General features: G+C 40.2%; 1 protein-coding gene across 6 annotated transcripts in view; it reads left to right on the forward strand.

Annotated features, from left to right (window-relative positions):
- Positions 1-14,246, forward strand: part of TIAM2 (TIAM Rac1 associated GEF 2) — a 174,945-nt gene that overhangs the window by 101,348 nt on the left and 59,351 nt on the right. For all 6 annotated transcript variants that reach the window (XM_042795773.1, XM_042795771.1, XM_042795775.1 and 3 more), the window contains 3 exons: positions 5,730-5,915; positions 7,134-7,280; positions 10,858-10,920. In XM_042795773.1, the coding sequence (XP_042651707.1) occupies positions 5,730-5,915; positions 7,134-7,280; positions 10,858-10,920 (396 nt within the window). The remainder of the gene's footprint in view (positions 1-5,729; positions 5,916-7,133; positions 7,281-10,857; positions 10,921-14,246) is intronic.

The following is a 14,246-nucleotide window of genomic DNA, read 5'->3' on the forward strand; positions in this document are numbered from 1 at the left end:
CTTTTCTGTCAAATTTATAGGAAGATGATTGGAATAGTTTTGAGAATTTATTCTTCAGGCTCTCCAAATTTCATGTCTTAATTTTCTATAAAGCATCTGATGAAATATTTTCTGATATTCAGATGAAAACTCACAATAATGACACTCAAAGAGAATTTTTTCAGGGAACTTTGCTAACACTTGCCAGTTTTTCCGCATACAAATTCATCTTGAACTGTAATACACAGTTTCTCTTCTTTCTTCCATACCCTCCTAAACTAAAAAACATTATCTAAACTTGTAAGAACAGATCTTCAGTTTGGGTGGTCTTTGAACTGGCTAGAGTAGAGCTCCACTTTCTGAGACGTTCAGTATTATTTCTTTTCAGGTGTCACTCTTCAGTGTAGGATGGTCCCTCCCTACATCATTAGCAAAATCCTTCTCTTTAATAATAGTGGACTGTCAATAAGAAATGAGGTGAGCAGGCATCCAGAAATTTAGGAAAGGTCATCTCCGTTCTCCTCACCAATGTAATTATTATGTTGCTGATGGGTGAATTTCCATCTTTGTTTCACAAAGATTTAGTGTAAAATAATAAAAAAGGAATAAACTATTACTAAATGTGGAGTTACACAACATTATCTCATACGATGAAGCTGATGGGGGAGTGTGTGCAGAAGGGGCTGATTTTCTGGATTTTGGGGAGGGCCAACTGGATAATAAGATTCAGTGGCTTTCTTAATTACATCCCTAGCTATAGACATACATGTGATACAGCCAATTTCAATCAGACTATTGACAAGAATGTAAACTGGGTACACGTGGGTGCACTTTTATGCTATCACTGGTATTTGGAATAAGGTTCCCTCTGTCTGTTTTGATTAGAAATTATGAAAATTCTGTCCTTCCAAAACAAGCAGAAAAATGGCATTAATTGTAAAAAAAAGCTGTTGTCTTGTTATTTCAGGAAGTTTTCTTAACCATTTTTAAGTAACTAGGCAGAATGAAGAATAAAGGATATTGCTGATTGCACATCATTGTTGTTGTACTCTATTATGTTCAGTTTTTTATTTTTTTGAGCTGAAAGTTATGACAGTATATCTGTAGTGTCCTTTAAAGTGATGGAATTTCTGGAAGAGCGATGTTTTTGCTTCTTCAAGTTCTCTTTAGGAAGTAATGACAATAAAAATCTTTTCCTTGTCCCCAGAAACCAAGTGACTCATTTATCCAGCTGGGTACAATATGAATTGTGTCTGAGAAACAGGGACTGGAATGCAAAGAGTTTGGTGTTATTTGTAATGTGGTTGGAAAGCTGTTCATATAAAACAGCAGCAGAAGTTTCTTTTAAATCCATGGAGTTCCCTACATCAGCTTGCAGAGACACTTTCCATCTGGGAAGAAGATGTTACATAGGGGAAAATTCTGAATTTTTTACTGCTATAGATAGTGAATTGTGTCAGCAAGGAGCTCATGTTTCTATATGGTATAAGAACTATTACTAAGTCCAATCAGTTTTAAAGGCTTAAGCACTGGGAGAAGGCCCTTATCCATGTGCATCTCTTCTTTTGTGCTGCCTTAAATAAGTGCCAGGTGGAACACTGGCATTTTGTTATCAGGTGAATTGTCCAGGAAGTTTCCTCCATCCTTCCTCTAGGTCCTTAAAGTATTGCTAACTCGAGTTGACACAGTGTCATTTCTGTCACTGCTTTCCACCATTCACATACTGGTTTGCGCTTTATTATGGTGAGCTCTTCTTACTTTGTACAGGACAGGTATTTGAAAAGGAGGCAGTCCTTCCCCAGCCCCCAAAAAGATGCTGTTTGCACTGAGCCACGCAGCCGGTGCTGCCAGCGCTGGGACTGACGGGGCCATCCCTTTCACAGCCTGCAAGCCTTAAGCATGTTTGAGTGGGGGTGGAGGTGCCACTGGAAGTGTCACCTGCAGAAACAACTGTATAGCATGTATGAACTGTGGATCCCCATGTCACCTGTTGGAAACCACTGGTCTGTATTTTCTGGTCTGAGTGTATTTACTTTAGAGTTTACCTAAAGAAAACCTAGCAGAGTTATTGAATTAAGAGAGACCTGCTTTCAAGCATCTTTCTTTAGCTCATCTGTTTGTGTGATTTAAAATGTGATTAATTTACAATTGTTTCTTAGTGTCTGAATACCTTTTTCAGTAACCTGGAGGAGAACTGGATATTTGTGTTCTGAAAATGATCATTACTGCTAAAGTACTTCCAAAAATACCATGCTGACGTTTCTTCGTATGCTAACTCTTAAAAACTCATTCACAAACTATGTCTCTGATGCAAAAGCTCTTCTCCCCGCTTAGCACTCCCCACATAATTACGGTCTTGTCCCTGCACCAGGCTTCCTTGCATGAGTTCTCCTGGTGGCCCAGGCTAAATAATTCATGGCCCTAATTCTTATAGGCTCCCCACATTTTACTCCTTTTTGTTTCTCTGCCACAGCCTTCTTTTTCTGTCTACATTACAGGGATCCTGCTAGGCTGAATATGTTTGAGTGTCCCCTCCTTGGCTTTCTCCCAGGCTCTGTCATGCTGCCACTAAACCCAGAAATTCTTGCCTAACATTTGCCTGTACTGAGAATGACATCTTCCCTTTCCTCTAGGAAAAGCCTTTAATGCTTTTCCTAGAAATTCATGTGGAGGTTTTGGAACAGTGACTGGGAGAGAGGATGGGTTTGGATGCCCCAGGTGCTGTAGCTGGTGGTGCAGGCAAGGCAACAGGGGAGCGGGTCACGCAGGAAGCATTTCATGTGTGCTCGCTTGTTTTGGTGAGCCTCACGTCGGGCCATATCTCTTATCACTTTGCCGACTTGCTTTGTGCCGCTGTTAGCCTTTGTCACACATTCCCGCTCTCGTGGCTGTCTGGTGCCTCTGTGTTTTCCTGTTTGCTTTCAGGCAGATTTCGAAAGGGCCGTTTTGTCAGTGCATGATGAAGTTAAGTCCTTGAGCTGTCTTTCGGGCAGTCCTCCCATGTGGGGCAGAGATTTGCCTCACACAATAGCAGAATAAAGATTGCAGCAGCTTGTCTTCAGGCTGTAAATTAACTTCATGGACCAGGTCATGCTGCGCTTTGAAGTTGTTGCTTTTTTATTTGTGTGCTTCCCCCATTTAGTTTTCAAGAATATAAATCTTTAGGAAGAATTATCAGAGTTTAAAAGGCTTAGACAAATAACAGCTGTTATTGGTTCGTGGTCTCCAATTGGTTCCAGACTTCCCTGGTTTTGATAAGACTATAAGACAATCCCAGAAATTCCCTGCCTACAGCTTTTGCTAATACCATTAAATGTAACATCATGATTACCAATGCTTTTGGAGCTGATTAGCTAGCATCCTGTGTGACTGATAAACACTGTAATTTAATTATTTCTTCAGAATGTCCTCATGTTGTACCCCACTCCCCCTTCTCATATTATCTTTATTTTAAAATACAATTTAGTACAAATATTTAATGGGGATCTTGAAGAAGGCCTCAGAAAAACAAGGATGCTGGTGCTCAGCTTGTGCTCAGTGGGGAAAGGATGCTCCACTTCAGCATTGACCAGAACAAGCCTTGCTCTGGTCCTGAGCTGTTCAAAGTTGGCCTGGTTCTGTACCCATGGAGGTGTCATCCCAAAGGGAAAGGCTTCACCTGAGCTTCTAGCTTTTGGTTTTGTGAAAAGCTGAGAACCATGTTTCCATTCTAATTGGGTGTCAACACAGACAAAGAGCTCATCACAGAACCTCCTGTTGGAGTCATCCCATGCATAAAGTACTGGCAAGCAGAAAAATCCTCTGTGAGAAGTGTCTGAGAACACAAAGAAAGCAAAATAAAAGGCAATGATCAAATAAACAAAAGAAAAAAAAATTATTCTTTCTGGGGTGCAAAGGATGCATGTTTTGAATGTCTGTGGTGAGAGATTAGATGAGGCATCTTTGTTATGTGTATGTCTGTGTCCTTTTTTTCTGGGCTTCTGGGAATTGTTCTCATGATAAGCTTCTGTAAATTCTATCTTTGCTTTTAATAGTCATACTGTGAAAGATCTTTTTTTAGTGTATTTTACTTCATAATTTCACATTCACAGATGTACAAAATAGTATATTGTCTTCCCTTTCTTCACCTTACTTGCCAAATAAGATTACCTCTTACTTCCAAAAGTATAGCCATAACTGATGCCAATGTGTGTGAGCACATGTGTAAGGAAGCCAGAGTAGGTAAGGTCTCTATCAGTTGTGCAAGCCTTAGCACCATTTTGTTAACAGAGCCTTGTTTGCCCTTTCATTGCTCACTTCTTCATTGTTGAAAGTAAGAGGCAGGACACTTGTTTAATTCTTGTGATATTTGGTAGCCTTGTAGGGAAACTGAACTGATTTTTCTTCTAGCTGAGCCTACAGGTCACACCTTACCTGAGATTTTTATTATATTTATCAGCTTGTTTTCTAAGTCACAAAGGTGCTTGTTCCAACCTTGGCTAATCTCAGTGTAAGGTGATAATGTCCTGTGCGCACAGGATCTGGCAGGGCGTGCCAGTGGAAGGTATGAAGTCAATGCACGTTAGAGAAAACATGATGAACTTTCTCTGCAGCTCTAAACCACCTGTTGAACAACCAACATGCAGTGATTGGAGCTGACATTGGAAGATTGGCATTATCAGGGGATTTTGACTGTCTTCAGTACATGAACTTAGTGTGCATTAACCTAATGGACCTGCCTTTCTGCATTAGCATGTGTGAATGTGTCTGCTCTATTAAACCCAGCTGCCTTTTTATTTGTACTGTTTATCGGTATTAATGTGTATTGTACACTGTGTGACAGATTTTAGCTGCAACTACCAATCTGTAAATTGCGGAAATGAAAAGCAAAATTTGACTTTTGCAGTGCATAAGAATACGTGTTTTTGTAGATGGGCATGTATCTACACAAATACTTAACATAAAATCTGTCACCTGAGCCTTGATTCAGGACTTTGTCTAGTAAATATCTGAGTCTCTTCATTTTTCTAATTTTACATTGAAACTGGATTAAGATGTCTGTCACATATGCATGTACCTGTGTTAGATATGTTTAAAAATTGCATAAATGATATATATATATACATTATTGCTTTTGATCCAGTGGTTTGTATTGGGCACATGTAGATTATTTTTACAGTTTGCCTGAGCATAAGTATGTCTAAACCTCTTAGTCAGAAAAAGAACCTCACATGCTTGTGTTGCCACTATTGTTTCCTGTCTACAGATAGAGAGACCAGAAGACAACAGTAAAGAATGAGCAGGACTCATCAGTGTAGCTACTTCACTTTGCACAGTGTATTAACATAGCTATGCTGTTTTGCTTTCACCCAGCCAGCTATACAATCTAAGCTCATAAAAATGAAGGAAACAAAACTGCTCTCCAAAAAGGAGAGAGAGAAGTGGGGTGGGGGAAAAAAAAAAGTCTTTGTGAACCACAGGGTTATGTTTTTATGTAACTGCTTTTGTGGCTATCAAACTACCCGAAGTTCATGGTATGTTCATCTTGTCAGTATGCATTTAAGACCACCAGCTTTGTTTTATTTCAAGCCATCTTTTGGGTTGATGTAACACAATATGACTGAATGTGTTTTGGCAGGGAATAACTAATCTAATCCATACACTACCAGATGAAAGTAATTTACTATGAGTTTGGGGAAGAGCTCAGATTTTCAGTGCAGCCCACAAAGACATTCATCCCCTTTTAATTGCCCCTTTTTATATCTAAACAGATCCAGCAATGGGAACAGAATCTGGAAAAATTTAACATGGACCTTTTCCGAATGCGATGTTACCTAGCCAGTTTGCAAGGTGGGGAGCTCCCAAACCCAAAGAGCCTTTTGGCTGCTGCCAGTCGTCCTTCAAAATTGGCACTGGGACGGCTTGGCATTTTCTCCGTCTCATCCTTCCATGCACTGGTAAGTCCAAATGCACTTTTCATGTGTGCGGTACACAAAGCCATCGTTAATATTGTACTTAGATGTGGAATTGCGCTGGGATAATACATGGCTCCACCCACATGCATTGTTCAAACAGCCCTGTTCTTTCCTTACCCTTTCTGCCCATTCCTTGACTGCAAATAAATTTTATTTTAGAGACAGACATTGAAAACATGAGGATATAACCATGATTTTTTTGGCCTCTGAGGACTCCAGAACTGGGTACTTCTGACCTATACCTAAAAAAAGAAACAAACCAAAATACTCTTCATATGTAAATGAGTTTTTGTGTGATTTCACCTCCACTGAGTTAAGAGTTTTAAGTGTGTAGGAGCTAAGTCACTTAGAGTGAAAAGAGCCCAACACAGAAATTTCCAAAAGTGGTTCGAGTCCCTCTGGGCTGAGCTGACCTTTTTTGGAGGTCTTTGGTGGCTCCATTTTTCGGAAATAGTTTGATGCCTTCCTGAAGAGGAAGTATTTTTAGAATAGGCTAGAACCAGAGAAAATCCAAAATTGTAAGTCACTTTTTAAGAACTGTGGGCTGTGTTTGCAAAGAATCATGAGGGAGATCCTTAGCTGCTGTAAGCTGTTGTCACCCTGTTGGCTTCAAGACAAGTACGACAGTAGCAGGTTCGCCTCTGCTTTTTAACCTTGGCAAGGCTGTGAGGCTGATCTTGGCAGAGAGAGGGGTGGAACCACATTTGCTGCATGACAAGTCAGTCTAAATAGTAGTCCTGGATGTCCCATCAGGGAATGTGTTTCTCTCCGCCACTGTTTTTATCTGTGTGGTTTGCGTTGTTGTTTGTTAATAAATCAGTGCCATAGCACATTTACCTCCTATGTTTGGCAATTTGGAGTCTTTCTTCCTCCAGCAATTTCATATCTGAATGATAGGTTATCATTCTTCTTCAGAGCCTTTTCATTAACTTCTTTTGTTGTACAGAGCAATATTTTCTCAGTTTTTCCCTTCTTATGACCTTCTAATTTTTCCTTGTGACAAAACAATTACACTATCATGCCATTGGAATACCAAAACAAGCATCACCTCTGAAAGTTTAAAACATTGTCCTTGCACCTTGGCATATTACATTGAGGTCAACTGAAGTAACTCTCATTTGATGCCTCAAGTCAAAATAACTGTCAATATTTTACTCTTATGAAAGTGATATAGGAAGGCCTGTCTCTGTGTTTAAATAGATCTGCTCCAGGGATGAAGCTGCTCTCAGGAAACGTACCCTATCTCTGTCACAAAGGGTCCGAAATAAGAAGGGTTTATTTTCTTCGCTGAAAGGACTGGACACATTGGCAAGAAAAGGAAAAGAAAAGCGACCTTCCATAACTCAGGTAGATATTACTTGCTGGGGGTAGCATAGAATGGCTTGTTTCTGCTGGGGATCGTCCTGTGAGGTGCTGTTGGTGCATGGGGTAGGAGACGTCTCCATCAAACCTGTGTTCACAGTTCAGTAGACACAGCAGACTTGCAATGACAGAATCACTTATGAAGTGTATATATCTAATTATGGGTTTCTTTGTGATAACTAAGATTGGTGAATGAGGGGTTTTGACCCAGTAGGTTGGTTTATTATCAGCAGCACAAGATCATCAGGTTTGAATTTGTAACAAACCTTGTCTTCTGGCGCATTGCAAACTGTTTGGAAGTAGGGTTTCTTTGTATGCACAGTCCTTAACAGAGTGTGTCCTGGCTCAGGACTGGGACTCTGAAGTACTACCGCAATTAAATACAGAGTAACACAGGTGAGACGTCACAGGAAAAAGAGGAGAGGCTCCTGCAAAGACAGCCGCCTTTGGCATGGCACCTCAAAGCAACACGTGCCTCTTGGGAGTGTGTTTTAGCCAACAGGAGAAGACTGCTGTCGTGCAGGAGGCCAGCTGTAGGCATAGACAGCTGACTAATAAAGCCGTGCCAGTTTACACCAGGTGAAGGCTTGGCACAGGTTTGGTGTGCTGGGGCAGGCTGTGCCCAGGGAGCGGGGCTGCGCTGAGGCGTGCCCCCGCAGTAGGGCTGCATTGCTGATGAAACTACAGCAGCTCACAGGGTCTTTCTCTCTTTGTGAAACTGATGGCCCACACACGCATTTCGTGTAAACCCCACACTTCAGGAGTCTATTTTCTCAAGGAAAACACAGTTAAATGTGAAACAGAAGTTTGCTGCCTTCTTCCTGAAAAAAGGTAAATAACAGCAGCGACACTTCCTTGATGGTGAGGCAGAAGGCACAGAGGTGCACCCGCACTCAGAACATTACTGTTTTCACTTGCCTTTGCCATGTCTGCTGTTTCTCCTGCAAAACAATATTTTGTGCACTGTTCATTAGGTGTCCTTGTTCCTGTTCCCTGGCCCTTGTATTTTGATTTTATTAGTCAAAAATCTATGATCAACACTTGAAAATTTACTGTTCTTGTATGTCTGGTAATCTGCTTGTGGAATATTTAAACGAGGCTGGCTGTATGCATACTGCAGTCGTCCCAGAGCCCATGCAAAAGATTTAGTGTTGCAAAATAACATATCAGGATTTTCTGGTCTAGTGGTTTGTATTTTTAATGGGTAAATATTTATCTATGCATTACACTGGGATGGAACTTCTTGGGGTGACTGTTACACATTTTAGCATATCCACTGAGTTGTGTTTACATGGTGAAACTGAATACGAATAAAACTCAAGTCTGTCTTATGAAAGAGGGAACTGAAGGAGAAATTTTCTCTGGGTTACCCTTTTCACATAATTTCCCCTGTGTTAGCCAGCAGGTAAGGCTGGTATGTGAGTCCTCTACCTCTATTTCTTTATTAATAAAGAGGCCTGAGGGAAGGGATTTTATGCCTCTTAGCTCTGTTCCCAGCAGAGCTGATACCTCACACTGTTTTAACTGGGTAATATGTCCTCCTATATGCTTTATAGCCTGTGAAGGGGATTCTGCGGAGCTCAGGGACGGGGAATCTTATTTCTGTGGCAAGGAGAGAAGGCTCCTGCTGCCCTCCCAGCACTTTTCCGAGAATGGAGGAGGGAGTCCTGGTGCAGGCGGAGGTGCCCCCAGCATGTCCTCACCCTCCTTATTGCAAACCTTGCAATCAACTGAAATGCAGTCATTTTCATCCACGAGCTGAGGTTCTTGATTGTATTTATTTTTTAAATTAAACATTCTACAATAAAATTAGGGAAATGTAAATACTGAGTGTTGCATATGAATAACACTGGGCTATGACTCATACCCATAAAAGTGAGGAATTTTTAAGGGCATGGCTTGAAAACTGACCCATGAACCTAGAAGGTGGCTGAAAAGGGAGACACATCCTTTCTCAGTCTTGTGTGTATGCACATAATTGTATATCAAAATCAGAACAGGCCTCAGGCTGCCTTTCTTGTCATTTCTTTCAGCCCACTGGGAAACTGGGTTAAGCAAAGAAATAGAGCTCACTTCGCTGCTCATTGTGCTGTGATGTCTGTGTCGAGCAATAGGTTAAAAATGTCTATCTTTCTTGGGTTTGATTAAAGTTCATTTGACTGGAGCTGGTATGTTTTAATCTGCCGTACCATAGCTTCAAAATTAGATGGTATATTCTTGAACATTGCTGTGTCAGAGAAGTTTTTAATGTTATCTTAAGTTTAATTTTCTGGTATTAATAAAAAAAAGGTTCAGAGTTTCTGTGCTTTCATAAACATTAATGAAGTGGCTCAGCCTTTTACAAATCAGTTAATAAAACTGCACTGTAGCAGATGGGGGATGTCTAGGCTCACATTATCCTCAGTTTCTTAAATGCTTATCTACTTTCTTGTGTCAAAATGATAAACCATTTTGAGAAATCATAAACAGTAAAATACTTTATGTCTGTGGGTGAGACAAGGAAGAGGAAGTTCAGAAGTGGTGCCCTTTATTTGCATTGGCAGAAACTTGATTTTGTATGAAATTTTAAGAGAAAGTTTGTTGTTGTCTCAGATTATCCAAAAGGCTTTTGCTAGTACAAAAAAAAAAAAAAATTAGAAAAGAAAAACCTAAACAAAAAAAGCTCAAATGTAAGTTTGATATTATCCCGATTTGTTGACTGCAGAAGGAGTTAAAAAAATGCTATTTATATTTTCAGTTTGGGAGGGTAATGTTATTACCTGCAAATCTCAACATCCTGTATAAACTGTATAAATCTATCCATGTGTTTATACAACCCTTATTGCCAAAATAACTGATTGTATCCATAGTCATTTATTGGATTTTTAAAAATTTCATTAATAAGCCTAACACCTTTGTGAGATACTAGTAGTGAAGCTCTTTGAAAGGGGAATGTAGGTCTCTGTTTATGCTTTGATCACTTCCAAAGCAGACACAATAGTCAGCTATTTTCATCGCTTAATAGTGTGGGGTTTGGGTCAAGTATGCCTTTAAAGCTAAGCTAAAATTTTCTGTTGATAGTGTCAAGCTAACTGGTTGGTTAGAAGAGATGAAAAATTATAGGGTAAGAAGTTTTAGAAAACAGCAACAATGATTTGAAATAGTTCATTTAAATAATGAGCTTTGTAGCTGTACCTAACAGTATCCTGAAGGGTGAAACTGTAACTTCCAGCATAGTGCATGATTTGAATGTAAATGGTTTTAATCTTATTGATAAACAGTAGATAGGAAAAAGCAAGGGCATGAATTCTTTTGCACATATTTGAATGTAAGTGCACATGGAGCCTGAGCGAGGAAACTTGCTTTTAAATATCTTTATTGAGGGAGATTTGTATTTCTTTGATACTTCTAGTCAGAATAAAATGATAAAAAGTACAAAAAGATCCCTGGGGTTTAGCATGTTGATATATATTTATTGATTCAGTTTTCGTATTTATTTTTTCAAAGAATTTACCTAACATAGGTAACAAATTACAGGTTTTATTTGTTTAACCTATTTATTTATCTGTAATATTTTTAATAGATTTTTGATTCAACTGGAGGACATGGATTTGCTGGTGTCCAGAATTCAGCCAACTCTGCAGAGGTAAGAAATGCCTCTCCTCATACTGCACCATCTTGTTTTTAAATTCCTGAATATATTTCACTAAGTCTATGATGAGGCTGGTTCACAAACCCCACAGAGGTTCATAAAATGAAGTTAGTGTTAGATGGCAGGAATATAATTCTGCTAATGAAACCACTTTAACGTAAATTTCTGAACATGCATGGTAGCCTTTTTAAAAAAAGTAATAATTAAAAAAATATCCCTAGAAGCTTCTTCACATAACTAACCGTTATAGTGTGTACACTGTCTGAGAGAGATTTGGAACCAAGCTTGTTTGAAAGCATCCTTCACAGTATGGCTAAACACAAGGTGTATTTTTCCCCTTTGCCTACTCCAACAGAACCTGTGTATTTTGAGTATAAAGGCAAGTAAGGTCTAATTAAGAGCCTGTGGAGCATACCAGCAGAGAAGTGAGAGTTAATATATAGCTGGAGATTGCCCAAGTAAAGGAAGGGGAAGCAGCATCCCCCCAACAGCGTTACCCAGTAAATAGCTGTGGTTGATGAGGAGTGCTGTTGCTTGTCCCTACCTGCTGTGAGTCACGGTCCCTCTCAGCTCCCTGAGGATAACGTCACTGTCCCCTGGTCTGGAAGCAAAGCAGGACGCTCCAAAATACACAGCGGCATACGTGTAGGATCACTGAGTGTTGTCTGTGTACTGCGATGCTGACATAGACAGAATCCTTCTCCCTCACTGGGCTTGTGCAGGCTCCAAATAAAAAATTTAGATTAAGTTTTAGGCACAGGGTTTCTGGGCTTTTTTTTCTGTATGGCATATCTGGATTTCTTTAATGGCAACATTTGCCAGGCTCAAAGGGGGTATTTGCCTTCCCATCTCTAGCCCCCATCCCTTTTCCTCCTTTGTTTCCTGAACCAGATATTCCCTCCAATGCAGATTAAAACTTGAAAGAAGACTTTAAAAGGTCATACGACAGTACTGTTCCCTTTCAGATGAGTTTGTGTACCATGTATTAGACAAAAAGTCAAAATCTGTATTTAAAAGGAAATACTGCTCTTGAAAATGATCAGCTATAATAAAGAGCTGTAATGAATCTTGTGAGGAATATTTGGACATAATTTCTCATAGGTTTTTATGTTGCTTTTTTGTATCATTATGTGCTACATAGTTTATTTTCTCATCAAGTTCATTCATTTAATAGGTAGGTAAGAAAGAAATATATAATTATGCAGAAGTTATAACACTGAGACGTCTCCCACTGACAGCAGCTAATACTATAATGCTGTGCTGCGTCCTGAAAATATCTTCACATTTTGTCTGTTCTTTGAAGAAGTATATTGAAACACCTGAATTCCCTTAATTACTTGACCACTTGCTTGTTATTTCCTGGGGTGGGTAAATATTTAAACCAAATCACTCCTCTCTTTTCACAATAAATTACAAATATGAAGGATTTCTGGGTGAAATGATTTCCTATAGAGAACACTTACAAATTCCACCAGAATGCACCATTGGGTGTGGTGTGAGACGGCATCCATTTCCCACCTCAGAGACAACAAACACACTTTGTCCCTATCCGATCCGGTTAAAACATGGAAAGGCTTGGTCCCTCCTAAAACTGAGAAGCGGCAAAATCTCCTGGGTGCACCCTCTGAAGGTTTCTCCCGAAGGGCTGTGATGACAGCCCCGCGGTTTAGCGCCAACCCCCTCGGGGTTGGGAGGCCGACGGTGCTGCCTTGTGCAGGGGGGGCTGCGGTGGGTCTCCTGTCCTCTGGCTTATCAAGAGCGTTTGCTCTTCCTGAACCCTTCTGAGGAGGCAGAAAGAGGTTTTGAAGGTGCCAGAGAGCCAGCAGAATGAAGTCCTTTCCCGTTGGTGCCATGTCAGGGAAGGGACTAGGTCTCGCTTCTTGACCCAGCTCTGGAAGAAAGCAGCCTTTTCCAAATTCAGACCGGGGCTCACAGCCCTGCTCCCCAGGTAGAGAGGACTGGCAGGGGGGCAGTGTCACTGCAGATTTTAAGCTAGGCTTTTACAAAGTTTAGCAAGATTGGGTTTTGAGACAAAAAAAATACGCAATTTAGGTACTGAAGCAGAGGTCTGGAGCACAACCTTATTTCTAGAAAAATATTATTATTGTTATTGTTGTTATAATTATTATTATCTAAAACCTTTTTTAAAATGGGAATTAAATATAGTGTGGGCATTTTTAAAATCTTGACATTTTGATGAGTCATACAACAACGCAGAAATGATTCATCATAACTCTGAAAACCGTTACTTTGGCATCATCCCGGTTTCACTGGTTGGTTTCAAACGAAAAACAGAAACAGCATCAAAACTTTTATAAAATGCTACCTGAGGAGTTCAGCAAATGACTAATACTGAAGTCTGCCAGGGAAGCTGTATTTTCCCTGAAAAGGATGCTAAAACCAGAGGCAAACAGTGGGAGGAAATTATGAAGCAACCTATTGGTGCTGCAGCAGCCCTGTGGCACAATGTGTGACAGTCTGCAAATCCTGGCGCCTATTTCTGGAAAATTGGATAGGTTGTTATAATTTTATGTGGCAATGAATGAATGAACTATTGTAGAATTAGTCACTGCAGGCATAACAGGGAAAAAAAAAAAATCCCTTTTCATGTCAGATTTTCTGAGATGGAAAATATGGGTGAAGCAACAGTACCTTGACTGCAGTTAAGGAACATAGTCATGTTTAATAACAGAGGCGAGTTTATCTCAAGGCGTATGCTTGATCACCAGCATACGTGGCAAGGAAAGGGAAGTATCTCACATTGGCTGCAGAACTTTCTGTCCTGTCTTAAAAGCTTCAGGAAAAAAAGTGGCCTTAAACTCATTTCTCATCACCTTAATCCTCTATGTTTTGGGGTTTGTTTTTTCATCTCTGGCAACAGTGAGATTTATTTCAGTTGCACAAATTTGAAGAATTACTGTTGCAGTGCAGTAAACCACTGTGGTAGTTACAAACCTCTGAGCTGCTGGGAGCATGTCACTGGCCGAGGCAACATAGCTTCGGTTTTCCATGGAGGAAGCAGCCGGAGAATTCGCTCTGATTCATTCCTGCTAAATTCTTGCAGCCTGTCTGCTTTGCCCTTTCTCCTTTTGGTTATTTACACCATGGAAGGAGGTCAGAATTTATTCCCAGGCACTTGATTTAGTGCTGAGAGGACCATGCTTTTCTGGGTATTATCTTCTTCAACAGCACCAGTGTTATGAACAGTCTGGAACCACAGCCACCAAGGTGAAACTTCACCTGGTGTAGATTTCCTCACCCCATTAATAGGATTCATGTTATGTATAGCAGTTGCTGGAATTTAGTAAGAGATCCATGGA

The sequence above is a fragment of the Tyto alba genome, unplaced genomic scaffold (genome assembly GCF_018691265.1).
Source record: "Tyto alba isolate M040663 unplaced genomic scaffold, T.alba_DEE_v4.0 Super-Scaffold_22, whole genome shotgun sequence".
NCBI lineage: Eukaryota > Metazoa > Chordata > Aves > Strigiformes > Tytonidae > Tyto > Tyto alba.